The sequence below is a fragment of the Micromesistius poutassou genome, assembly GCF_964030765.1.
Source record: "Micromesistius poutassou genome assembly, chromosome: 2".
Lineage (NCBI taxonomy): Eukaryota > Metazoa > Chordata > Actinopteri > Gadiformes > Gadidae > Micromesistius > Micromesistius poutassou.
Window position 1 is genome coordinate 7,504,892 of NC_140272.1, and position 27,936 is coordinate 7,532,827.

The following is a 27,936-nucleotide window of genomic DNA, read 5'->3' on the forward strand; positions in this document are numbered from 1 at the left end:
ACTACCTCCGTCAACGGACGCATCTCGACTTTGCATGGGGCGCCCTCGAAATGCATTGTGGGTCCGTCCGTCAAGTCGGCTCCGTGGCCTGCGTCAAAAGTTGAGAAATGTTAAACTTTTCGGGAAGCGACGGGTCCGTCGGCCAATCAGATCGCGGTTATGCAAATATACTAGTGTGCCGCTACTTGGATAATGTGCGATTGCTACACGCACAGCGGCAACACTGTCCTTGCGACTACGGCGATTTACATGACACTCTTTGAGATTGCAGATTAAAATTCAGAATTAAATGCTACAACTGACCCCAAGAGGTTTTGAGGAGTTGCGTTGACTGGGAGAACTGGGAGGACGTCACAGCTGTTTGAAGCCAAAGGATTGCGTTTTATCATTGTGATGGTAAAACACACACACGCACACGCACACACACTCACACACTGTTGGGTTGTGGTGCAACCAAACAGGCGCCCACACATACACAAACTATAAAGACACACACAAACTCCTCTAACGTCACCCACAAAAATGCAAACATCACACATACCTACACACAGTGTAAAAAATGTAAGTAGTTTATACATTGGATTTAAATTAACACCCTAACCCCACACTGTCAATACTTCCACAATGTGTGATGTTAATGAAAGGATGATAAATGTAAGGAAGAGTAAACAGCATTACTGTAAGCATAATTTCTTTATTTAGACGTCCATAACCTCCAACATGACCTCATGAACTCTGTCACCCCACATGGAAGTTCACATCTCCTCATCCTCACAGGCACTTTGTGTAACCATTCTTTGCTCTACAATAGGAAAAATAACTCAAAGGTTTCTAAGTAGCAATTTGTGTGTGCTTAAAAATCTGTGATGGCCAAAAAAAATCTGCAAAATGTAAAGACATTTTCCAGATTGTGTCCTAAAGTGTTTGCTACAGCTGTGAAATATATTTAATGTATCTAAAAATAATTTCTAAAAATAACTATGTTAAAATACTTACATTTCGGGGTCTATACTCTATTTACATCTGGTGGACTTATTAAAATCATACCCTTGTTGTTATGATCACATTTTAAAAAGGTTCTTGTGCTAATTTAACATCAAATCAGCTAATTAAATGCCCAAACCCCATTGCTATAAATTATGTAAAAACACAGTAAATTACAGTTTTTTTTTTTACAGTATTTGCAGTAGATTTCAATCTGTATTTGTAATGGCTCCGGTTTGTCATGTGAGGGGCTGCGAATGCCGATGTTGAATGAGAATGGATGTTACAGTGCTTCTCCTAGACAAGTAATGAAAAAGAGACATTAATACATACATACATACATATAGTAATGCTGCAGTTCGGAATGGATACAGTGGATTTCAAAACATATCGGCGTGTGTGGATAAATGTGACTTTCCTCCGTGTTAATATATATATATATATATATATATATATATATATATAAAAAGGCAAACCTCTGTTTTCATACAACTCATCGGTTATAATGAGTAACTCAGCAGTACTTCAGTCTCCTATAAGTAACATGTCAGATTTAAAGTGCTGCCCTCTACAATAAAATAGTCTGTCTGTACAGCAGTCTCTGATGGTACCTCTCCTCACAGTACCCTCCCCCCCCCCCCCCACCCGCCCACACACACACACACACACACACACACAGTGATGGTCAATTGGGCCACAGAATGCTGGTTCTGAGAGCAGACATGTCTGAAAGGCACGTCCTGGTTCTTAAACACTAATGGGGGAATAAGGAGCACTTAACTTCCCTTTCTATGAGCATTCTACTCTTCCTTGGCTTTAGAAGAGAAGGAGAGTAACAGTGTGTTTGTGGGCCAGACAGGGTGACACATTACCGTCAACTCCTGCTGCTCCAACACCGCCCTGCGGTCCGTCTTTGAAGGCCTCAGTAGATCAAACCTCAAACCTCTTTCAAGGCACCAGGCTGAGAGTTTAACCGTTTAAAATGCACTTTACAGTAGTTTGGAGCGGCAGCTTTAACTCACAAACCAAACCTGGTTTGTTGCACAGGGTTTTGGTGCTGTGTTCAAGGCCTCACTGACTGAACTAAAACAAGGCCACAAGTCGTGCCATCGCGCAATCTAATCCATGACGTTGTTACGTGATACGCTGATCTGCTAATCTGGCCATCTTGTCTCGTCTTTACAGGTGAATTCTTCTTGCTTTTATGAAAAACTTTCTTGCAATAACAAGAAAAAAAAAGTATGTTAATTTTTTCCGCAAAGGATTCCACTCTTCTGTGGAGAGTGAAGGGAACTGAAACGCATCACATAGTGTTTGTTGATGTACTCAGCTGCTCTTCAAATTGTTATTTGTCATTTCTCATGAAGTTGATGTTTTCTCTAAAAAGGTTAAAAATGTTTTAAAAAGGAACAGTGATGTAGAATATATTCTGTATACGCAGACACACACACACACACACACACACACACACACACACACACACACACACACACACACACACACACACACACACCCCTCTTTGAGCGTCTTAGTGACTGATGGAAAAACCTAACAAAACCAGGGCTCTAGGGCTCTCCCTGGTGGTGAAGCCAAACAAAACCAGGGCTCTGGCTCCCCCTGCTGGAGAGAAACCAAACAAAGACATAAACGGAATAACGGAAGAGAGTTCCTCAAGGTTACAGCCGAGCTGCCGGTACGGCTCCGTGAAGTACAGAATACAAATCAAATGAAAATAAAAACAGAGTTTGAAACGAATCCCCTATTTCGATTAAAATTTTAAAAGAGATTAAAAACAGGCAGCCGAAGATGGTTACACATTAAAATACAGCAGAAGAGTCTAACACCGCACACAAGAGTCGTTTAAAATCTTGAAAATGGGTTTGGGTTATTCACACCAAACATCTTCCTTCTTGTCTTGTCAACATTGTCACCGCTCGCTTCTGACACACACGCTCTCGTGAGTTCTGTGTTGCCGCGGCAATGGCGAGGATGAGACCAAAGGAGGGGAGGCGTCTCCCCCTCCCCCGGCGTCCCTCCCTAGACGGGTGAGGATGCTGAACGGGGCGGGGCCGATAGGGGACAGTGACTTCAGTAACCAGTGTAGCCCCTACCGCCCCTCCCGCGGTGCAGAGTTGGTCTGCACCGTTTATAGGGTTTAAAGAGGGTGGGGGAGGCTTGGGGGGAGGTGTGTGGGCGGGGTGGGTGGGGGGTGGGGCTCAGAGCTGGGAGTCGGCCCCCAGGCTGTGGGCCAGCTCCTCGGGGGAGTGCTTCTCCCCCCCGGCAGTGCTCTGCCGGAAGCCCGAGGAGATCTCGTCGAAGGTGCGGCCACGCGTCTCTGGGACCTTGAAGTACGTGAAGACCAGGAAGAAGAGGAGCAGCACCGTGAAGATGATGAAGACGTACGGGCCGCACACCATCTGGGGAGAGGGAGAGAGAGAGAGGGGGTGAGAGAGAAGGGAAATGCAGACAGATGAGAGTGAAAGAAATAAAGAAAGAAAGAGGGGGGAGGGATGGGGAGAGGGAGAAAGAGAAAGAGAGAGCGAGACAGAGAGAAAAAGGGAGAAAGAGGGCGAGGTTAGCTCTAGAATCTGGGTGATCAGAATTCGACCGGTCTCCCAGTCAGACCATTGCCAGGGCCTCACCTCGACATACTGGAAGCTCATCCCCACGATAAAGTTGGCCGTCCAGTTGGAGAAGCCGGCCACGGCGAAGGCGGAGGGCCGGGGCCCCTGGGAGAAGAGCTCGGCCACGATGAACCAGGGGATGGGCCCTGGGCCGATCTCGAAGAACGCCACAAAGCCGAAGATGGCCACGATGCTGACGTACGACATCCACGGCAGCTTCTCCTGCAGGGAGGAGAGGAGAGGGTTCACTTCCTGTTTCAGAAGGTTCACTTCCTGTTTCGTCCACGGGGGACAGTGGGGGTCAGGGGTAGCCTGGCTTTTACCAGACCAAGCTCAATCCTAGATTGCACGTTGGTCTGGGGAGGCTGCTGTCATTTTCCTCAGCACAGGAGGCGTGATCAACGGGCCTAGTTCAAACGACTATGTACGCAATTGGATAGTCCTTCAACCAACAATCCGGATGACGTACTATGCAGAGTGACGGGAAAACCAGCAAAAAGCGCGCCAGGAGGTAAAGCCAGCTTGGTGATTGTTCTTCCGTAAAAGCGGATCGGAAGCAGAAAATAAATATATTGCTCCTCTCCAGACCCTGCTGCAGGGCTTCAAATCGCCAACAGAACGGGCCGTGGGTTATTCTGGCGTGAGTATGGTTAAAGGGGAGGAGGGGAACGCTGTATCCATGACAACATGCAGCGAGGCAGGGTTTGGACGTCTGGCATGTGGTTCTGAGACCATATTGCTCATGTGTCCCTGATCAGACGTCTCACTGGGTTCAGGGTCCAGAGGGGCTGTGACCCAGAACCAAAGGCCCAGGCCCCCTGGGCTCGGGCCCCTGACCCCTACAGAGCCAGCAGTGTGTGGTCCTGGTCCTAGAGGCTGACCCTGGCGTCTGTCAGAGCTGAACGCTGCTGCTCCATGCGTCTCGTGTTCAGAGTCAGACCGACGGACACAGACCCCGGACCAGTGACAACCACGGCATGACCTGTCCGGTATGTTCCAGAGGAGCGGGGTTAAAGGTCAGAGCTCGCGGTGCGGCAGTGCTCCGGACAGGAATAGCGTGGCGCTCCGGTGCCCGTGTCGCAGCGTGACGGCCGGCGGGCCAGCTGTCTGAGCTGACGGAGGAACCGACGGAGGAACTCACCAGCAGGGAGAGGGCGATGGTCATCAGCACGGCGGAGAAGGCCATGCCCAGCAGACCAATCATATGCAGCGAGCGGCGACCGGCGCGCTCCACCACGAACAGCTGAGGAGACAGGGGTCAGATCAGACACGCTACGGTTCACACGCTGCTACTACCACTGCTACACACTCTGTCTAACCCCTCCCTGCTCCTTCATGACCTGTCTCTGTACTGTCTAACCCCTCCCTGCTCCTTCATGACCTGTCTCTGTACTGTCTAACCCCTCCCTGCTCCTTCATGACCTGTCTCTGTACTGTCTAACCCCTCCCTGCTCCTTAATAACCTGTCTCTGTATTCACTGCCCATCCCTGCTGACATGCATCTAAACTCCCTGTGAGTCACTTTTGGATGAGTAATAAAGACTAAAAAGAAAGTGAATAGAATTCACTAATCACTAATGACAAATCACTACTTGAATTGAGTGATTTGTACTTTTTTTTTTAATTGAGTGATTTGTACACTAGATTAAATTGATTTAATTCTTGAATTGGTTTTGCTACTCTGCTGCCGGCTGATTGGCCGATGGAGGCGTCACTCACCGAGACCACGGTGAAGGCGGTGTTCACCACGCCGGCGCCAATGGTGGCGTAGACGGGCTGGGCCACGCCCGCCTTCTTAAAGATATTGGTGGAGTAGTAGAAGACCTGGAAGGGTCAGAGGTCAGGGGGTCAGAGTTCAGGGGGTCACGTTACACAACAACATCTCTAACAAACTGAATGCGCAAAACAGGGATTTTGATGGGATACCATAAGAACAAAAGTGTGTGTGGCTTTAGATGTGTTGCACACAACGGGGTCAACTGAGCACATCAAGGACAAGGGTCCGGTGTTGACAACACAAAAGCCCACTCAGGCGTTGGCGCTTCTCGGCTGACCAGATCTTTATAGATGTTTCAATTGTTGTCAGCTTCACTTTGCGTCTGTCAATCAAATGTTGTGACGTGAATGTTTGAATAGGGAACGTTTGAACGGTGAACATGTGAACGTGTGAACATGTGCATGGTGAACGTGTGAGCGGTGAACGTGTGAACGGCGAACGCATAAATGGTGGACGGTTGAACGTGTGAAGGGTGAACGTGTGAGCGCGACGGGACTCACGGCGTTGATGCCGGACAGCTGCTGGGACAGCTGCAGCACGATGGCGATGAAGATGGGCTGGCGGTAGAGCGGGGAGCGGAACAGCTCGGGGATGGTCACCTTCTTCTCCCTCATCATCTGCCGGTGCTCGCTCTTCATCTCCTGCATGTCGCTGCTCACGTCCGTGGACCCCCGCAGCTTCTTCAGCACTGTGGGGGGCAAACGGGCAGGAGCCGGTGAGGGCCTGGGTCCGTGTTTGTGTCTGTCTATGTGTGTGTCTGTCTTGGTGGGTGTGTGTGGCTTTGGTTTGTTTATTTGTGATGGTTGTGTGTCTCCGTGTGCGTGTTTGTTGATTTGTGCGGTGATTGTGTGTGTTTGTATTAATTGCAGGTATGTGTTGTTGTATTGTATGCTTGTATTTAATGTATGCATGTGTGTGTTTGGCAGTGTGCATGTTTGTGACTGACTGACTGACTGAGTTTGTGTGTGTGTGTGTGAGTGAATGTGTGTGTATGTGAGAGTGAGTGCGTGCATGAGTGTATGTATGTGTGTGTGTGTGTGTGTGTGTGTGTGTGTGTGTGTGTGTGTGTGTGTGTGTGTGTGTGTGTGTGTGTGCGTACCGCTCTTGGCCTTGTTCTCCTCGTTCTTGTTGAGCAGCAGGTAGCGGGGGCTCTCAGGGCAGAAGGGCAGAACGGCGCACTGCACCACCGCCGGGAAGAAGGTGAAGCCCAGCAGGAGAGGCCACAGCTCCTTGTTCCCCATGAACGACTCGATGCCAAACACCTGCACACACAGAGAGACAGACAGACAGAGACAAACACAGGCAGGGAGAGAGACAGAGACAGAGAGAGAGAGAGAGACACACACACACACGCACGCACGCGATAAGCTTGGTTGAGTTGACGTCACATCCGCTCATTTAATTTCAATAGAAGTAGAGAGCGCCACCGGCGATCCCACCCACACCTCCTCCACTGACCCCTCCACCCACACCTCCTCCTCTGACCCCACCCACACCTCCTCCTCCTCCTCCTCCTCCTCCTCCTCCGACCCCACCTCTACCCACCTGAGCTATGAGGATCCCGAGGACGATGCCCAGCTGGTGCAGCGTTCCCAGGGCGCCCCGCAGGGCGGTGGGGGCCACCTCGCCCACGTACATGGGCACGAAGCCGGTGGTCAGGCCGCAGTAGAGCCCCACCACGAAGCGGCCGATGATCAGCATCTCGTAGGACTGGGCCATCTGGGAGAAGCCCATCAGCGCCGCCGAGGTGAAGGCCAGGATGTTGGCCATCAGCATGGAGTTCTTCCTGGGGAGGGACGCACAGCGCCGTCAGGAGGACGTCCGACTCACACCGCTTGTCGTCCGGATCGCACCGGAGATGACTTTTATTTTGAAATGTTTTTTTTTTTTTTTTTTCGTTTTTAAAGTTTGTCCTAAGCTAGTTGGAGTGGCCTCCACACATTCAACACCATTGAGCCACTACATGTCACAGACTTTTACTTAGTAAACCTGAGAGCTTCCAGAGGTCTGGTTCTACAAACATCCTTATTGTAAGTCACTTTGGATAAAAGCGTCTAAATGCTAAATGCCCTAAATGTAAATGTTACTGTAAATGTTTGTTTACCTCCCGAAACGGTTGACGAACAGTCCAACGGAGAAGGACCCGAAGATGCCCCCCACGGAGAAGATGGCGACGGAGATCGACCAGATGGTGGTGAGGGTGGTCTGGTCGATGGGCTGCTCGTTCCGGCTCATCCAGGTCTCATTGATGAAGTTCTCGATCACCTGTGTCCGACAGACATGAGACCAAAGCATGAGGAACAGGGAACGCTTTCCTGCTGATAAGACCAGGAACTGCAGTTATTTAGTATTTAGAGTTGTGTTCAATGACTTTAGTGAACGAGAGCAGTGGTTCTCAACTGGGGGTACGCGTACCACTAGGGGTACTTTGGAATAGTGCAGGGGGTAGATATATGTTCAAAAAAAGCTAACCATCATTTTCTTTCACCCTGAGAAAGTTAAACAAAGTGGTTGAAAAACAAGGTGAAAGGAGAATCTGTGAATAAGAAAAACGCATCCAGAAACACCAAAATGTTGTCAGTATCAAGAGGAATATATTAGAATGGGATTCACCTCAACATGCTCTGACTCTACCCTAGCGTTGGGCTTCTTTTGCGGGGAGAAATTAGCCAACAGTTGCAAGTAACGTTTCTCACAAATTTGTGAGTATTTGCACCCTTCTAATGTTCATGTTTACACTGCCAAATACAACGCACACACATTATTTATCTCCATTTTGTTTTGCAAAAATATCTTCTGAGGGGGTACACTAGTAGAAAAAGTTTAAGACTCACTGAAATACAGAATAGTGACACATGTGAAGGAACAACAGCAAACCCAGCATTGTTCTCTATAGACTGAATATCGTGTACCTTATGTATATAATCAACAGTTATCTCTAACTGACACACGGGCTGCTGCTGCTGCAGTTCCGCCGTCAGCCAGCAGGGGGCGGTAGAGTGTGTTTACATCAGTTGCCATGACTCAGAAAGTGAAGCCTGTGCTCGGGGCGATGACTGTGTTGATAAACACGCAGTGGGACGACTCGTGACCGAGTTGTTTGTCTGGTTGTCATGGTGTCCAACAGCCCCTACGCTGTGCTCTGATTGGCTGTCGCGGCCCACTGACAGCTCCTGCAAGATTGGAGGGCCGGCCTTTGGCACGGTGATGGGGTTAGGTGTCCGTTAAGGTATCCTCTTCCCTGTTCTGGTCTTGTGCTTTCTACCCATGATGTCATCATGTCAGCCGCGGAGTCCAACCAGTAGTCACTCCCATTACTCCCATGACCATAGAGGTTGGTGGACTCCCAGCCCCAGAATGGGGCAGGGACCAGTGGACCAGTGAACCAGTGGAGTCCAACCAGTAGTCACTCCCATTACCATAGAGGCTGCTGGACTCCCAGCTCCAGAATGCTACTGGGACTGGTCACCAGCACCAGAATGCTACTGGGACCGGTCACCAGCACCAGTCTGGTACTGGTACTGGTCACCAGCACCAGTCTGGTACTGGTACTGGTCACCAGCTCCAGAATGCTACTGGGACCGGTCACCAGCACCAGAATGCTACTGGGACCGGTCCTCAACATGGAGGCAGACTGGTGCACAGTGAGCTAGCCCCGAGCTAGCTATTTTTTTTACGTGTATCGGTATCGGCCAATTTTTATAATTTTGCAAAAGCATTATCGGCCACATCCGAAAGCTGTAGGCAACGAGTAATGAAAATGGCCCAACTCGAGGGGCATGCATTTGCATCACTGTACGCAATTGGATAACACTACGAGCAATCAGAAGAATACAAGGGGTGACGTATCCAGACCAGCGGAGCTAACCAATAGATAAGACTCTTGCTGTATCCGATCAGTAAAAGAGCAACGCTTTTGCCCGCCTATATCAGATACACCGATGTGATTGGTTAATGTTCTGGGGCAGGGGAATTGGGGAGTGAGTATATTGCTCGTTCCCAGAGTGACTCGCTGAGCAAATTCAAATTGTGCTCTTGCGAGAACTCTGGATTTCCAGGGTAGTGTTGTCTCCAAATATCAGCTCAAGAAAATCGGTATCGGTGTATCGGTCATCGGCTAAGGCTGAAAAAAAAAATCGGTATCGGTATCGGCCCTAAAAAACCCATATCGGTCGATCCCTAATGTAAATGTAAATGTAATCCTAATTGGAGGGGAACTCATTTGAGATGCGAGACGTCTTCACATCAGGAGGTCACGAAGGCACGGGCGTGTTTCCCTGGCGCCGTGTCCTGCACACCGGCACGTCTTCAGCTCGCGTCCCCGCAGACACGCAAGGCGCAGACTCGCACGCGATCGAGGCCCCGCCCTCAGGCTCGTCGTCTGCGAGCCTGAGGCCTAATGGGTTAACCTGCTCTCCAACAACTTCATACGTCAGAGAATGGAGGAAGGAGGGCATTTGAGGTCGGGATTTGCACTCGCAACTAGAGATGCCCTGCCTTGCCTCGCCCTTTTCCAGAGACATGAAACCTCCAAGTGAAACCAGAAGCCTAGCTGGGTCTGGTTCTTCTTTAGGAGGAGGGCCCCCCACTTGGAGCTGGGAGACTGGGCACTCACCCTCCAGCCATAGACGAGTCAGATCTGTTCATTTCCTGCTCAGAGGGTAGAGGCACCGTGTGGGCCTAGCATGTCGTACATGTGTTTAGTATGTCTGGGTTTTAGCAGACGGTTTAATCCAGAGGTCCCCACAGTGGATTCCTGTACATGTCCTGAGGAGCAGGTAAGTTATAAGTATAACATCTTGCTCAAGGATGCCTTCAGATGAGACTGTGGGAATCAAACCCAGTAATCCCTATCTACTGGGAGTTCAACTCCCTAGCCACTACAAATACCTCCACCATTTCACTCTCCATTCGGTGTAGCGGTTGCTAGTTCACTTTCTATTCAGATCTTGTTTTATTTGTATTTATTGTCACTGTCTGTGTTTCTGCAGTGGTACATGGATTTCCCTCTAGGTTGTTATAAAGTCATTTATCAGATGATTTGACAATATTCCTCCCAGGGGGAGGGATTGGGGGGCCGTGGACGGCGTTAGTGAAGACATTTCCATTTAAGGCACTGAGCAGACGCTTTTATCCAAAGCGACTTACAATAAATACATTTGTCAGAAGAAGGTGAAACAACAATATATCGCTGTCGGTACAGTAAGGATGTTCGTAGAACCAAGTACCAAGCACTAACAATCGCTATGTTAACCCATAGGATAAGACGCTATACAATGCTAAGTACTGTAAGTAAGGGCAAGGACGTACAACATACAATAAGTGCAAAGGGGTGTGTGAGTTCACGTTCCTCCTCCGCTCTTTAGCGGAGAACCAACAGCTGTCCGTGTGTGTGCTGGTGAACAGAGGGCTCATTCACGCTGCCAGGACACGCTGGCCTGCTCTATCTTTAACCAGGTGAGGCAGACACTGAACCTACCGTGTGGTGGCTGCTGCTTCTACCATTCAACTGCCTTCACTCTATTTGGGTGGTTCAAGGCTGTGGCTGTCTCTCAGTCTGTAGTGATTATGTGGGCGGTACCGTGGGTGTGATTATCATATCTGAAGATACAACCACTGTTTCATGTTGTGTAGCTGGTGGAGGTATCGTGACAGCGGTGGTAGGGGTTTGACAGTGAGAGGGTGGGATTGAGAGTATGAGATGGAGGGTAGGGGTTTGACAGTATAAAGGGCGGGGTTGACAGTATGAGGTGGAGGGTAGGGGTTTGACAGTATAAAGGGCGGGGTTGACAGTATGAGGTGGAGGGTAGGGGTTTGACAGTATAAAGGGCGGGGTTGACAGTATGAGGTGGAGGGCAGGGATTGACAGTATAAGGGTGGGGTTGACAGTATAAGGGTGGGGTTGACAGTATGAGTTTCAGGGCCCTTGAAGCAGCCTATCTAATCGTCGTTGTCCGAGGGCCAAGGCTGGCTCCCCTCCCTCTTATCTCAGCCCCTCTGACACGCTGGTCGCCGCTGATAACCACGGTCGGCTGCTGCAGAGTGTGAAGGTCAAGCTTCACATGACCGCGTCCTGCTCGTGTAACGACACATCACTCGCTTCTGTGACTACACATGAACATTGTTCTCTATAGCTCTGTGTAATTATATGACGAAGAATCAATGGCATTTATATTGTGTTTTCTCGAGTGAGTGAGTGAGTGAGTGAGTGAGTGAGTGTTTAACAGAGGCTGTTATCCAAAGCGACTTACAGCGGTTCATACACACATTCACACACCGATGGCGGAGTCAACCACGCAAGGCGACAGCCAGCTCATCAGGAGCAGTCAGGGTGAGGTGCCTTGCTCAGGGACACCTCGTCACTAGGACGAGCCGGGGATCAAACTAGCAATTAACTAACTAGGTTTCAGGTCAAGCCGACCCCGTGTGGAACGTGTGTGTGTGTGACGCCAAGAAATGTCCCTCTCCTTTGGCTTTAAAAGCAGCTGTTGGCCTAAGACCCCGGGGCCTCTGTGGCCCTGACCCGGGCCCCAACGGGGAGGGGGATATCATGGGAACGCGGCCGGGAGAGGAGGCAGGGAGTCTTCAGTTAGCCTGGGATGAGGAGGGTGGGGTCAAATGCTTTGCACTACCTCATTAGGTCAAGAAGCAGAGTCTTTCCTCCAGAGTTACTCCCGGTCTGAGAGAGTCTGAGGGAGCGTTCTTCTTCAGAGACATGTCATTAAGGAGAGGTGGGGGGGGGGGCGCACTGCTCAAGGGCAGCGGAAATTTGGTATCAAACCCAGAGCATTTTGTCTGGGAGTCAGACACCCTAACCACTACAATATCCTGCCTGTCCCAGACACACACACACACACACACACACCTTGTGTGTGTGTTGTGTAACCCTGTCTCCACCCTCAGCCCCCCCGGCCCCCATGTTGTTATCCTGGGGGGGGCTGTATGCTCTGACGGTCAGTCATGCGGCTCTGATCCGTGTTTTTGGACAAACACAATCAGCTGGGCTTAGGGCTAAAGCTCCTCAGGGTGGGGGGGCGGGGCTCGCTGGCATGCAGTGTGTACACAGTGCAGAATGTACACAGTGGATTACATCATCACCCGATGGGCGTGGCCGGGCGGAGGGATGCTCGACCCTGAATGTAAACACAATGTGGATGGTGAGGAGATGTTTCAGTTTGAATGTTTAAACACAAAAAACTGGAAATAATAAAAAGTGGGACGCGTTCTTATGAAGTGTGTTGTGTTGTTTGATTTAGTTTGGAGGTTAACTTGATCCATCAGTCTCAATGGTTGTGGAAAGGTGGATTTAAATCCTGTTTGCAGGATGTAGGTGTAGTACTACTACTACTACTACTACTGTAGTACTCTGAAGAGGCGACTCTGAGAGGCTGCATGTGTATTTCATTTTAAGACAACTTGTGTCTGCAAAAACTTGTGTCTGCAAAAACATCCATGACCTTAAGGGGTGTGTGTGTGTGTGTGTGTGTGTGTGTGTGTGTGTGAGATGGTAAGGGTAGCACTAGCTAGCTGAAAACCAAACTACCAAGTTAACCTGCTAGCCAACAACGTGAAAGGTCAGAGAATGGAAAATAAAATGGAGAAAGGAGGACATGAGTGGAGGTAGGGATGCACTGCCTTGCGGGGCGGAGGTCTCGTGTGATTGGTGCTCATTGTTGTCCTAACGATGTGCAGAGTCAGGTTTCACTCAGGTGGGAGGGAACCTGAACTCACTCGGTTATCACTGCAACCACCACCCAACCTCGTACCGTACCTTGCATTGAATATTACTATGATAACCGTCTCCCCAAGATTACATATTTATCTTTTGTGTCAGCATTATTGTTTTTTTGTTTCAAAGTTGACTTACTTTTATTTTTACTATCACTGCTGTTGTTATTATTGTGATTATATTATTTCATATAATTATTTTTGCTATCAGGCAAGCTAATATATACATTATAAATAATAATAATGTATTTTAAGTGAACAAATTCGAAAAATAAAATCGGTAACATCACTATAAAATAAAATATGCAAAAATTAAAAATGAATGGCAGTGGATGAACTGAGATGTTTAAAACAGAAACCAGGAAACTTGTCCTCATTCTGTCACAATACCACTGAATACCGCTCTATCACCTCAGATCTTATTATCTGCTCAACCGGTTATCAGCTGGTCAATAAACCAGCTCTGAGGAGTTCCTTGTAACCTTAACAGATAGGACTGCTGCCAGGACTCTGTCTACTTCCCTTCAGCACCTCGTCACTCAGCAGCACTGGCCGCACCTACTGGTCACCGATGGTACTGCACACAGACGTAGACGCGTACCATCGACCACTCAGAACCCTGACCTTGTGTGTTTAGGGGAGGAGCTCGCCTTGTGTGTGTTAGGGGAGGAGCTTGCCGTGTGTGTTAGGGGAGGAGCTTGCCGTGTGTGTGTTAGGGGAGGAGCATGCCGTGTGTTAGGGGAGGAGCTTGCCGTGTGTGTTAGGGGAGGAGCTCGCCTTGTGTGTGTTAGGGGAGGAGCATGCTGTGTGTGTTTGCGTTAGGCAGCTGAGCTCCATGAAACAATGTCGTGTTTCTAATGTTTTCTCCCCAAAATATGCAAATGTTGACATAGACTAGTGTTGATGTTTTATTGGGACCATTAACCACCAGCACCTGACCTGGGATCAGCTCTTTTCTGACCTGCTTTAACGCATCTGTTTAGGAACAGGTATTAAATGTTTAAATCTAACACAATTTGTGTAGATCGAACATGGAATGGTGTCTGCCATCTTACGTCTATTTATTTGCACTCACCACGTGCTTAAACAACACACATTCTCGTTTATGTATTCTCGTAAATATGACATCATCATAGATCGTCATTCACAGATTAAATCCTGTCCTCGCCAAAAGCGCCCAAAACCCGGTACCGGATCACAGTCTAAATGATCCGGGATCAGGATCGGACTCTCTAGGCTGCTCCATCCAGTTCTCAGGCCTCTCTGGTGGTACCTTGGTATCAGAGGGTTCCTCCTCCTCCTGTAAACCTACGGGTTCAAACCCGGGACTCACCTTCTGAGGGGCGTTGATGACACCGGTGTTGTAGCCAAACTGGAGAGAGCCAATCACAGCGGCTCCCACGGCCAGCATCAGCTGGAAGGTCACCTTCTGCAAGGAGAGAGAGAGAGAGACAAACAGACAGAGAGACAGAGAAACAAAGAGAGTACATCAGGTCAGTGGGTCAAGTCAAGGTAAAGCTTCACATTTTACTGGAGGAGGTGACAGTAACGGTGAGTGTTGTGTGTTGTGTGTAGCGATGGCTGTTCGGCCGTGACAGTCTTTTGCTGGCTGTCACCACTCAGCAGTGGGTATTTAGTGTGCGTTTGGGTAGTGGAAGGGGCAGCCCCGTGTGATGATGTAGGGTAGGAGAAGGGAGGGTTAGAGAGCACATGGCTCTGCTGCGTTCACACAGAGCCGTCCGTGTTTCCCTTGAATGTAAACACGGGAGCTGTGTCTGAGTCACACTGTCACCTTAGTTACACAGCGACACTGTCACTAACATAGACGACATTTCCATCCCCCTCTTAATATCCGCGTGCTGAAGGGAAAGGCCAGTGGAAATTTATGACTCGTAGAGTATTTTAACAATGTGGCCTTGCTCAATGCTTGTCGACTTCTTTGACCTATTTTTCCGGTATTTTGTGTCATTTCACTGAAGCAAGGTAAAAGTTTTTTGGCTTCCTTTCAACTCACTGAAAGTGTTGTTTGTGGTAATTCCATAGTGCTATTTTTAAAACAGTTTGCTAGCATATGGGCTGGCGGTGTACTACCGACCAGTATGGATTACATGATACGTCGCAGGGAGTAGCACAGGTTTAAAGCCAATTAGAGAAGGGCATGCTTTGGAGCGATATTGATAATAGGATGGTGTTAAGCCAATTGGAGAAGGGTGTGGTTTTAAACCAATCCGCTAATGGTGTGGTCTTAACTCAGGAGGAGAGCAGGATGGTTTTACGTCAATTAGGGTTACAGTGTGGTGATAGGACACACTGGGATGGTTTTAACCCAATGAGATACAAGTCTCATCAAGTCTCATCATTGGCCTAAATCAAGGTTTTAGGCCAATCAGATTGGCCTAAAACCAGACTTGTATCTCACTGGGTTAAAACCATCCCATCATCTTATTGGGTTGAAACCAGTCGAATGTGATTTTACAAAGCAACTGAAAGAGTTTAGTACTTCCTTCCACAGTGGACCTGAGTGTTGAACCACCAGCGCTGGTGGAGGGAGAGGAGCGGGTGTGTATGGAAACGCCCCACAGCCGTGCTGGGCTTGTTATGGTCAGAGAGGCTAACACATGACTGAACTATACCATTCATCCACATGGCAGCGACGCTAACACTCGCGGCTATGCAAACATACACAGAAACACGTGTGTGTGTGTGTGTGCAGTCACACAGACTCACACACACAGTCTCACACACACGCTCGCTCACACAGTCAGACTCTCACACACACAGTTCTAAGGCATGGCTCACACACCTTGTTTTTTTTATTATTGGTTTCCTTGAGCCAAACCAACCCGGACAGTGTCCCACGACATTACCACTAACAACAAGACAATGGACACCGGCGCATTCTTGAGATGCAGAGTCGACCAATCTGATGTTGGTCGACGTCCAAAGCCCTCAGAGATCACACCGTCGACATTCCTTCAGTATTGTTCTCAGGGTGAAATCATTACAGCTCCGAGGAGGGACTAGACTGACCCCGACATGCGAGAGGGAAACAAGCAAAAACTCTAAGGTTCTGCCGTCGCTGACAAACTTAATTTTATTAGAAACCCCTGGCTAATGACGGGGCAGGCGAAGGCCTTGCTGTGATTCACGGGGCTGGCCTGTGGCCTGCAGGCTGCGTCTAAATATAGGGTACGCCGTGAATGTCACTGTAAGAATTCCTCTGTGGACAGGGATGTTCAGGGGGAGCGCCAGCGGGCAGATAACCGGTTCTGTAAAATGTGTTTGTGGCTGCCTGAACTACAGGTTCTCTACACCAGGAGCTGGAAACGCAAGAGGACCAGGGAGCCGGACCTACGGTCTGCTCTGAGTCACCAACACGTTGCCCCTTACACACACACTGACGCATGCACACACATACAGGAAATACACATTTGTAAATAGACACATGCAAATAGATACTCATAACACACACACACACACACACACACACACACACACACACACACACACACACACACACACACACACACACACACAGTCACAGTTCTTGGTCAGGCCTCCTTCGTGTCGTCCTACTAGTAAAGAAAGTCTTCATGGACCTTTAGGCCTCCGTGTGTGGAGTCACGCACAGCCCAACCCCATTCCAACCCTACAACTCCATCCCAAATGTCTTGCTCCTCCCACATAACGTACAACCGAAAAAGAGACTCCAAACTTTATAAGTTAATTTCGCTATCTGTGCGTTTCGGTTATGTCCATCCAAACCGAAACTGCAGGTTTTGTTTAGTGATGTCTTTTCTCTCAGAGGCCGGAAGATTCTAAACAGCTGTCACAAATTCAAGATGGCGGCAAACATCGACACATGTGCCAGCGGCACATGGTCGCTGTCAGACAACGTGAGACAAGGTGATGACAATGTGACGCACAAACGAGGAAACCCCCCCCCCCCCCCCCCCCCAACCCACACCCACACACACACACACACACACACGCATCAATTTCCAACTAAGGGAGGGAATTCACCTGAGGGTTTTACGGTCAGAAGAAGAGCAGACATTTACAGTCGTTTGTTTACTACACTCAATCACAATCGTATTGAGCATGTAATTGCTAGCTGTTATGCTAACACCTGTAAAGCTTTAATTCCTTTAAAAACACTGCTGGGAACTAGCGGTCGGTTGAATAGTTTATGGTGATAATAACAGCCCTTAACCGAGTCTCCCTCTCCTTTTATGTGGAAGCAGCAGCTGCAATTCTCAGTGTTTACATTTCAGTGTATCAACTTCCTGTTGACAAAATAAAAGCACTTTGCCGGGTCTGCTTTGGTAGCAGACGTAGCCCCCCCAAGGTAGACCCATAGTACCAGCCTGGGGGAGCACAGATCCAGGGCTGTGAGGGAAACCATCTCATTCCCGACAGCTGGACTAAAGTCTTCAAACTGGAGACCAGGCTGGGTTTATGGGTTCACCACGCAGGGCCTGATTAAGGGGAGAGAAGGCCACGGGCTGGGGGTGAGAGAGAAGGCCGCAGGCTGGGGGTGAGAGGGGACTCGTTGGGTCTTCAGGGATGAGAGAGCGAGGCTCAAAGGCGCTTGCAGCCTGGATGAAGAGACAGCTTAAAGGTGACATATTATACCACCAGGTGTGAGTGTGATTAGCCGTTACAAGCCGCTTTGAAAATCGGCCTCTTCTGACATCACAAGTGGGCGTGTCCACCTAGATGTATGACGGATAGCACACATCTAGGTGGTATAATGTCACCTTTAACGTGAAGGTTCATTCTGAATAGGTGATGTCTGTCTTCCCCCCTAGTGGCCACTGCTCCTTCCCCCACAGCCGAACCACACAGGGCCGAGTGACACAAGAGTCTACTCTTACATAATAAATAAACAAAGCAGCAGAGTCAGGAGGAGAGACCAAAAAAGGGGCTTCAGAGTTGGGAGACAACTTGTTTTGGTCCAACCCTGGCCATTGAAACCCCGGTGGCAAGTCTGGCAAGTCGGTGGCAAGTCTTTCTTTGTGAGACATGCAAATTAACATACGCAAATGTCTCTGGTGACAGACCGCAGGGACCAGGAAACCCAGTTATGGTGTCTCTGTCTGTTTGTCTGTCTGTCTGCCTGTCAGTGTGTCAATTTTAGCCCAATCACCATGATCAGGCATAAATTCTCTGGCATTTCCTGTTGGTTGCAGCATCGTTTGGCATAGTTCAGAGTCATGCTTCCACAGCGATACCAGATAGTCAGATAGGAGTTCTACCAAATACCAGTGAAATACCAGTACATTCTGTGAACTCTTCGTCATAAGAGTCACATCATAACAGGAAGGAAGAGGAAGACCACAAAACAAACCCATAACACTTTTTGTATGTTGTACGTCCTGGCACTTGAAAATATTACATTTTGTAGCATCTTATCCTAGCTATCTTTGTTGTGTACAGAGAATGGGTTAACCCAGCGATTGTTAGTGTTTGGCACTTCTATGAACATCCTTACTGTACCGACAGATTGTTGTTTCTCCTTCTTCTGTCAAATATACTTCGCTTTGGATAAAAGCGCCTGCTAAATGCTCCAAATCTCAATGTAATGTCATTCAAGCGAATGTCATCACTAACCAAGGTAACAAATATTTAAGATCATTGTGCTGATTGTGGATCAGCCAAACATGAGGTGGAGGAGCTGAGCTAGAGTCAACACCCTGGATCCCTCTGAAGATAAGACAAGATAAGATCTTAAAAAAATGTTGAACTTTGTTTATTATTATTATTCGTTTTCATATTCTTTGACATTATTTATCACGATACTTAAAGAAGCTAAATGATTAGCTTCTGGTTGCCCAGGAGTTTGCTCCTTGAGGGAGGAAGCTACCAAAACATCCTCAGGACGCTATGAATTGACAATCATTTAACTTTGGAGCGTGAGGCCGTCTACCGATCCTGCTGCTGATATTTCCTCCTGGCCTCACCCTAACTAGCCAGCCCTGCTCTGGTCCACTGAACGTCCGGTTAGCCTCCAGCTCCTGCCTGAGTCCCTGAGACCGTAGCATGAGTAGCACTAGGTCGGTAGCGTGCTACCATGTGTAAACAAAAACACACCCAGTCTGGTCACCTTGTCAACACATGGCCACAGTGATCATGGTGATAACGGAGCCCCAGGTCGGCTCGGGACAGAGAGGAACCACAGCTTAACAAGGAAGTCGGGAGTTTAACGCCAATCAGGGGCCTCCAGAGAAGGCATTCACTGTGCAGAGCGTCTCAAAGCCAGTCCCCAGAGGTTGCAACATCCTCATTTTAACTCAAGCTGAACTTTTATTGTGCAGATGTAGACATTGCGGCCATGTATGAGTATGATTACCTATTGTAAAACAGAAGGCCTGTTGTCTCAGCCAGTCTAAACCAGTTCTAGAGCAGGGGTCAGCTGTCATGTTGCAGACAATTAACGACCAAATGAGAGGATTACACACTTCTGTCCTTCCACTTCTGGTCTTTCATCCAGAGCCACACAGATGTAGCATAAAGGCATCTAATTATTAATGAGAAGGTAGGGCTGGCATGGAGTCTTCAGTGAGTCACCAGAACCTGACCAACCGGAGAGCAGCGTGCTGGAAACGTTCCAGCATTCTGTCTTCTGGAAATTTCCACTGGGAGTGAGACCGCTGCCGAGGTCTGTGCTGGTGTGACATCCTGGAGAGCAGAATGACCTCCCTGAGTCTGACACCGTCAGGGTGGTGTTCATGAACCCTGAGTTTGATCCCCCTGGCTCCACCCCCTGCTGATCTGCTGGAGGGCGGACGTCCCACCTGGGTGTAGAACGTAAGGTTTGTTGGAAAGTCTTATGTTTGACCAGCACAGTAAATGGTAAATGGACTGCCTTTATATAGTGCTTTTCTAACCAGTGGCCATTCAAAGTGCTGTACAATACTGCCTAGCATTCACCCATTCATGCACACATTCAAACACTGACGGTGGTGTCAGCCATGCAAAGCGACAGCCAGCTCGTGGGGAGCTGTGAGGGTGAGGTGTCTTGCTCAGGGACACCTTGACACACGGGGATCAAACTAGTCACAAGCTCTACATCCTGAGTCACTGCCGACCAGTCAAATTCACTTTTGTTCAATATCAGCCATACTGGGGTTATTACATGAACTCGTAATACCAAGGAACCACAAACTGGTTCCCAGCACCCTCAGGCCAGTCACTCAAGTTGGCACGGTAACAAAAAAGACAGACATTTTTAAAAGACTCCTTCTACACTGTCAGTCGGTAAGATTAATGATGACAGGGTAATGAGCAATGAAATATATAATCGACACCGTCACGGTAAAATGGAAGATATTAGAAAGCATGAAGACCATAAATGTGACAGTTGGGTCGGTACATAATGTTCTGAACCTGGTCTATCGCTCTGGATCAAACCGGGAATGAACCCAGGCTATTCTCGGTACCAGCAGAGGAGGGGGCCACAGACCCTGAGTCACCTCCTCCTCCGTCTAACACCAGGGTGGTGTGGGGTGGCACCACACTGAAGGTGCTGGCCTGCTCCAGCCCCCCCTCCTGTCCGGGCGACGCGGGCTACGCTACGAGGTCCGGATCACGTACCTGAGGAGAATCACCTACCATTCACTGGGATCAGCTTACACAGCGTTGATCTGCTACCGCCCTCCGCTGTGGCTCTCCTCACCCCGCCTCACCCCCAGCCTGCCTCACCCGTACCCTGCCTCACCCATACCCTGCCTTACCCCAACCTGCCCTCACCCCAGCTCACCCCCAACCTGCCCTCACCCCAGCTCACCCCCAGCCTGCCTCACCCGTACCCTTCCTTACCCCCACCCTGCCCTCACCTAGGCTCCACCCTTACTGAACTGGGCGTCACGATTGTAAAACTATTGTTATATAAATGTACAGTTCTGTATTGTTTAATCAACATGTATTAACTTATTAAGTTAGGTAATAAGTTATCGAATGATTTCTTGTTTGTTGAAGGGAAATGTGGGAGCTGTACTTAATTCTTTAACAATAGGGCTTTGAGCTGGTATCAGTGGATTCTGTTGTTCATAACGTAACTCTGAGGAGCCATGCTGTCTACAGTTATGGAGACTAGGAGAACTGCTAGTTTAATCTACTTTACAATGGCAACAACACAAGAAGACTAACTAAACACAATAGGACTAACTACTAACTCAACACAACTAACTGAACTCAACACAACACGACTAACTAAAAACAACACCAACTCAACACAACACCACAAATCAAACGCAGCTAGTCCAAAACAAAACAAGCCTCTAATCCCAGAGCCTCCATGTTATCCAGCTTCTGGGTCCACGTGAGATCAGCTTTGCTCTAAGTCCAGTGTGCATAACACCATTCAGTTCCTCAAGTAGGCTGCGAATTAGGCTTTCGCTACTGGGGTCGTTGCCAATTTCAAATTAAAAGCCCTTGTCCAATCTCGTAATCCGGCTCTGTATGAGAGGGTCTCATTAGGGCTCATTAGGACCCGATCCGACAGACTGGAGGACAGCGGAGAAGAGGCTGCTCATGCATGAGAGGAGTCCACTAAATGGTAAATAGTCTGCATTTATACAGCGCCTTTCTAACCAGTGGCCACTCAACACGCTTTACAATATTGCCTAACATTCACCCATTCACACACACATCCACACCGACGGCGGAGTCAACCATGCGAGGCGACAGCCAGCTCGTCCAGAGAAGTCCGGGTGAGGTGTCTTGCTCAAGGACACCTCGACACTCTCAGCTAGGAGGAATCGGGGGATCGAACCAGCAACCTTCCAGTGACCAGCCAACTCGCTCTACCTCCTGAGCCACATGATGCTCTTTGGGGATCCGGACCAGGCCTGTGAAGCACCGGAGCGAGCTGTTTGCTCAGAGCATGTAAATCACCACAACACCTGCCACTGTGATGACGCTAGATTGCCGCACTGTTGGCCCAGCGTCACCATCTTTACTCAGCTCTACGTCACGGAAAACAGGAGCCCAGAGCCGTGAGCTCCGAGGTCCCAATAAAGCCCATTGTGGAGAAGGAGCACTTTAAGGAGCGTTTCAATGCTGCTGAGCTGCAGGAATGAGATTTTAAAAAGGCAGGTGGGCAGCAGCTGGGAGCCATCAGCACACACCTGTCACCCGTCCACCAGCTGTGTATATGCAAAACGTGAACAACTGATACACACCTTTCGAGAACAATTAAAGTGTAGACAGGCTGTCGATTGGAATGTATCGAACAAAGCATTCAAAGCCTGTGTTCTCCAGCCCTCAGGTCAGGAGAAGAACGACGAGACAGTCGCAGTTCACAGGGGACAATCATCTCAGAGGAATGGCTGATGTCGGTCCCAGGACACCCTCTAAGTCACTGACCCCCCCCACACGGGCCGAACGTACATTCAGGGGTAGGTTAGCGCGGTCCAGTGGGGCCAGTCAAGGTTTTATTTTTGCTTTGTCATTCCTACAAAGACAAATAAGGCGAACAATATTTCTCAATCTGTTGATTGTTGCTGATCAATAAAGTTAAAGACCAGAAACGGACCAAACAAACAAACTGTGTCGTCCCATTTCAATCACCTACGTCAATACTAATAATAATCACTACCGGTACACTACCATATTAATAACGATGCTGCTGAATCATAACAGCGCAACACCGGCTCAGAGGAACCAGTCGGAGTCGGACGATGAACACGGCTCACCGCGGTCAAACCTCAGCCTGAAACACTCGCTGGCCATGCAAGATTAACCCTAACCCTAACAGCACCAGTGACCTCTGACCTCTGACTGCGACAGGAGAAGTGGTGAGGTCCAGCAGTGGACAGACAGACAGACTGCTGCTCTCACTGAAGGCGAATGAGGCTGAGACTAGAATTGAAAGGGTCAATGTGGTGACCTCCAGGCGGAACAGGCTTATCTGGGCTACTGGTTCTCTCCCAGTGTCACACTGGGCTCCACATCTGCTGGGCTGCGGCCACAGAGCAGAACAGACGAGCTGGTCGTCACGTCAACCAAACTACCAAGCCTTATATGGTTCAGCCAATAGTATACAGTTGGAGGTTTCATATTATGGGATATCTTTGTTTTCGGACTATATATGATAGTTACATACTTTATTTAGAAGAATGTGTGTATTTAGTTGTATAAGTTATATATATTAGATAGGTATTAATTTGATTTATATGTATCATTTACGTTTTATATTATTTGAAAACATGATTTGGAAGGTAATGTACATTATTTGTGATGGATTGTTAATCTATGTCTAATAATCTGATAATAGAAATGCTGTTACCTGTGTCCTATTATTCCTAATGTGAAAAAACACACACATATTTCTAGAACTTTTCTGGCATACAGTCAGTTGATCTAAGTTGTATTATTATTATTATTATTATTAATAATAATTATACTTTTAATACAATTTAACTAATTCATATGTATTATTTTAATTTATTGTATTTATATATTATAGATTATTAACATGATGTGATATTAATGCCGTTGTTATTATTGTAATTGTAATTAATAATATACAGCTATTATCGTTGTTGTTACTAGTCTATGATTATGACCACGATGGAGGAACTTGTTGGATAACATTCGCACTAGTTTAGTCACTTCATTGTTCAACACAATCCAGGATTTCAGCCACACACACACACACACACACACACACACACACACACACACACACACACACACACACACACACACACACACACACACTCACTCACTCACAACACCCCCCCCCCCCCCCCCCCCCCACACACACAGCAACATGACGGCTGCGGACGGGATGAGGATGAGGAGGAGGACGCTGTGATGTGATGTGAGTGATGGTGTGGCTCTCTTAACGCCATGTGAGGATAGGTTTACCTTTCCTTCCGCCATATCTGCTGTGTGTCACGTCGCTCCTCTTGTCTTGTCGTCGCGTCAAGTTACTCTGAGTTCCCCTGGTGGCTCTTCAATAGAGTACGACTATCGCATGGTCTTAGTTATTCACAAAGTTAACCGAAACAACTCCCGCTTTTCTAACGAAAGATCTTCCTTCATACACATCTTCTCAATGTGCTCTCCGTCCGGAGCCACTCAAAGAGGTTAAGATCATGATGCAATAGGGCGGGGGCTTAGCGCCCCGCCCTGCGCTGTTCAACCAATCAGAGCGGCTTTGGTCGAGTCCCTTGTCATTGGTTTATAACCGGCTACTACAGTGAAGTGCTAGACACACACACACACACACACACACACACACACACACACACACACACACACACACACACACACACACACACACACACACGCGCGCGCGCGCACATGCATACACACGCACACACACATCAGACAGTTATCTTAGTTCCTCATGTTATACTATATAAACCCAATTATAAAACGTTGCATTGCACAACGTCAATTATTGCCTGAATTTTATGGAATTACGTTGAGGCAATATCCTGGAGCATTATCTTAGTATTTGTCTTATTATACCTTATTATAACATCATTAATAATAGTATTATTACTATAGTATTATTATTGTTATTGTTATTATTATTATTATTATATTATTATTATTATTATTATTATTATTATTATTATTATTATTATTATTATTATTATTATTATTATCTATCTATCTACTCTACATTTGTCATACATTTGATCGTTTGTCATTGAACTAATTCGGTAACCTGATGCTCTGGCTACTGTTCAAATCCGTGACTATGATCTGCGGTCTGTTGTTGGGTTTCTGCAAAAACAAACGCGCATATACAAACAGAAAGTGGTGTGTTTTGTTTGGGGTGGTGCGGAGGACCGCCCCCGCCCCCCCTGGCTCAGAGTAGAAAGGTAGAACAATAAGCAGCACCTGCAGGGTTTGTCTCCGATGAAAGGAAAACACAGAGAGCTCCAAGAAACTCCTATTCAATCAAACGCCTTTGAACTCTTGGAAAAACAATAACAGGAGGATGGCGAGACAATGGTGCGTAAGGCTTTTACGCACAACCACAGCCACGCAAAAATGACGCACAACCCAAAAGGAGCAAAACGGCATATCATCTCAAACGTAACACACATTCAGGTAGTGAGGATAAACCGTGTGTTTCTTATGATATAAAAATGTGACAACATTGGTCAGTTCATCCTAACACAATGTTGTGCAGTGCAACACGCACACAGAGCGAGTTTTAGGAGTGAAACCTCTTTCTTTGTGTGCTCGGCTCCATGGGGGTTCGAACCGCTGTGGGTGAGAACCGTTTCACAACCCCTACCACCATGCCAGGGGTTTGGGTGTCAGTGTTGAGCAATCCACCTGAGGAATGCTCCAGTGAAAGGTAGGAGGAAGGAGGAAGGGGGAAGTAAAGCCATTCATGCACTCACCCTTTCATCCATTCATACGAAAAGGCACAGGTTGTGTTTCGAGATGTTTTTAAGGGGGACGGGAGGGTGGTGCGTTCCGAAGCTCTTTGAAAGTCGTAGGAAAACAAAAAACACGCAGGGAGACAAAGACATTGGGTGGATGTTTTTCTCGAGGTGGTATTGTGCTCTGAATCAAACAGGCAGGATGCCAGTCTCACAGCAGGGGGCCAGGGGGCTGCTGTTTATCTGATGACGGCCGGCTCCCGTCCTAGTGGGAAGTGGTGGGCTGGGATGCTCCAACTCCTTTGGTCCTTAAAGGTCCTTAATGGACCTGAATGGTCGTCTGGGGCCTTCCCTTTGGTCCTTAAAGGTAAGACCAGTGGCTACACCCAGTGGCTACACCCAGCGGCTACACCTAGCTGCTACACCCAGCCGCTACACCCAGCCGCTACTCCCAGCCGCTACTCCCAGCCGCTACACCCAGCAGCTACACCCAGCCTCTGCACCCAGCATCGTCACCCAGTGGCTACACCCAGCGGCTACACCTAGCTGCTACTCCCAGCCGCAACACCCAGCTGCTACACCCAGCCTCTGCACTCAGCATCGTCACCCAGTGGCTACACCCAGCCGCTACACCCAGCAGCAGCTCACACGGCAACTACACCCGGCCTCTACACCCAGCAGCTACACCCAACAGACCCAGCGGCTACACCCAGAGGCTACACCCAGCCGCTATGCCCAGAGGCTACACCCGGCCGCTACGCCCAGAGGCTACACCCAGCAGCTACACCCAGCACCCGGGGGAGGCAGGCCCTACCTGGAAGACAAGCCAAGAATGTGCAATGAGATCTATGGCTGAACTCAAACCAGTACAGCAACAAACAGCGTAATTGGTGGAAACAGTAGAAGATAGTTCAGACTGTTTGTTTTGTCTGGGACTGTTGTCTGAGATGGAGTGAGAGGACCTGATCCGGTCTGTGGGATTGAGGTGAAGGAAAGGCTGGCATCCTCACATAGAGACTTTGATCCATAGGTAGAGCGGGGGGGGGGGGGGGGGGGGGTCTGTATCTCAGATATGCCTACAGGGGGGCTGCGGACGATGGGTGTGGATCCGGTAGCGTTCTGCTGCTCACTGTCCTGACCCGTAGTGAGGCATGAGCACAGGTCCACGCAGTAAGTGACTCTATGGCATGAGATGAGTAGGTTCTACATTGTGTCTCCAGGGAATGCTCATGTTATTAAAGCAGCTTTGGTTAAGATGTTGTTTAATAAGATGGGCCTCCCTTTGCCTGGAGACACCAATATAATGTCTGAGCCTGACTTAAGTTCTTCACGATGTGAAAATTACAAACTGCTACCAGCACGGCCATGCGCTCCACCTGCAGGGTTAGATGGTCCACTTTAATCAGTCGCTCTCCTCAGGCTGCGATTAGACGCTCCTTTGCAGCGGCTGCGTTTGTCTGTGTTCGTCTGCGGCCGTCTATCCCCAGACCAGCTTGAATGTTCCTCCTCACAAAGAGAGCCAGCGAGTCATGGACGGGCCGAGCATGCCCCCTCACACGTACACTCCCACCCTCCCCGACCGTGGCATTCTCCAGAGCCACTGTCTGTTATCGGCCTTTTGTGTGGCACTTCTTTTCACCGAATGCTTTCAGAGGGTTTACAGTGCATGTCCCCCCTAACCGTCCCGTCTCCAGGCCCTTGTGTCCTCACTGACTCTTGCCCCCCCGATTCAGACGGTAAATGTAGTCATGTTCCATGAGCCTCGTTCACCTAGCGGCCGTCCTGCCGGGATGCAACTGACTTCTGGAATCAGTTTTTGGTCATAATGGTTATAACGATAACAACTTCAGAGCTGTAATAAAACAGAACCAAAAAACTAATATCAACTATATATATCTATTCCCCTCACATGAACAGGAGCTAGGCTACTGTAGCCCTCAGACTCAATGAAAGCAGCTAACGGAAAGCAAACGCTAACCTTGCGAAACTCCCCTTCTGGAAACCCATTGATTGGAATTAAAACTGAATGTGGGTAGGACAGGCAATTTACAGATATTTCTGCGTAACCTTTAGGTGAAGCTGTGAACTAAGTGAAACAGGCCCAACCTGAGCACGCAAACACACACACACACCCCTATAGACGCACACACACACACACACCCCTATAAACACACTCACACAAAAACACACACGCACCCGTATAACACACACACACACACACACACACACACACACACACACACACACACACAGAAATACCCACACAGACGCACGCACACACGCACACACACTTTTCAACAATAAGGCTCTCAGGAGGAGGGTCCCTTCCTTCGGGGTCCGTCTACGATTAATCATCCAACCCCGGAGGGTTCCCTGGTTGCTAGGCAACACTCACCTGTCTTGACCCCGGGGTCGACGGAGGGCCCCGGCGGTGACGGTGGAGGGCCCCGGCGGTGATGGTGGAGGG

The 27,936-nt window shown here is 48.6% G+C and overlaps 1 protein-coding gene across 1 annotated transcript; it reads right to left on the reverse strand.

The window, feature by feature from the left end:
• Window positions 1-707: 707 nt before the first annotated feature.
• On the reverse strand, window positions 708-24,184 carry LOC311339417 (solute carrier family 2, facilitated glucose transporter member 1-like). The gene is made up of 10 exons (XM_084464801.1): window positions 23,989-24,184; window positions 14,447-14,542; window positions 7,490-7,650; window positions 6,931-7,171; window positions 6,485-6,647; window positions 5,886-6,073; window positions 5,328-5,432; window positions 4,750-4,851; window positions 3,627-3,830; window positions 708-3,401 (listed from the first exon to the last, which is right to left on the reverse strand). The coding sequence occupies exons 1-10, from the start codon at window positions 24,001-24,003 to the stop codon at window positions 3,201-3,203; spliced, it is 1,476 nt and encodes a 491-aa protein (XP_084320927.1). The 5' UTR covers window positions 24,004-24,184; the 3' UTR covers window positions 708-3,200.
• Between the last annotated feature and the right edge of the window lie 3,752 nt (window positions 24,185-27,936).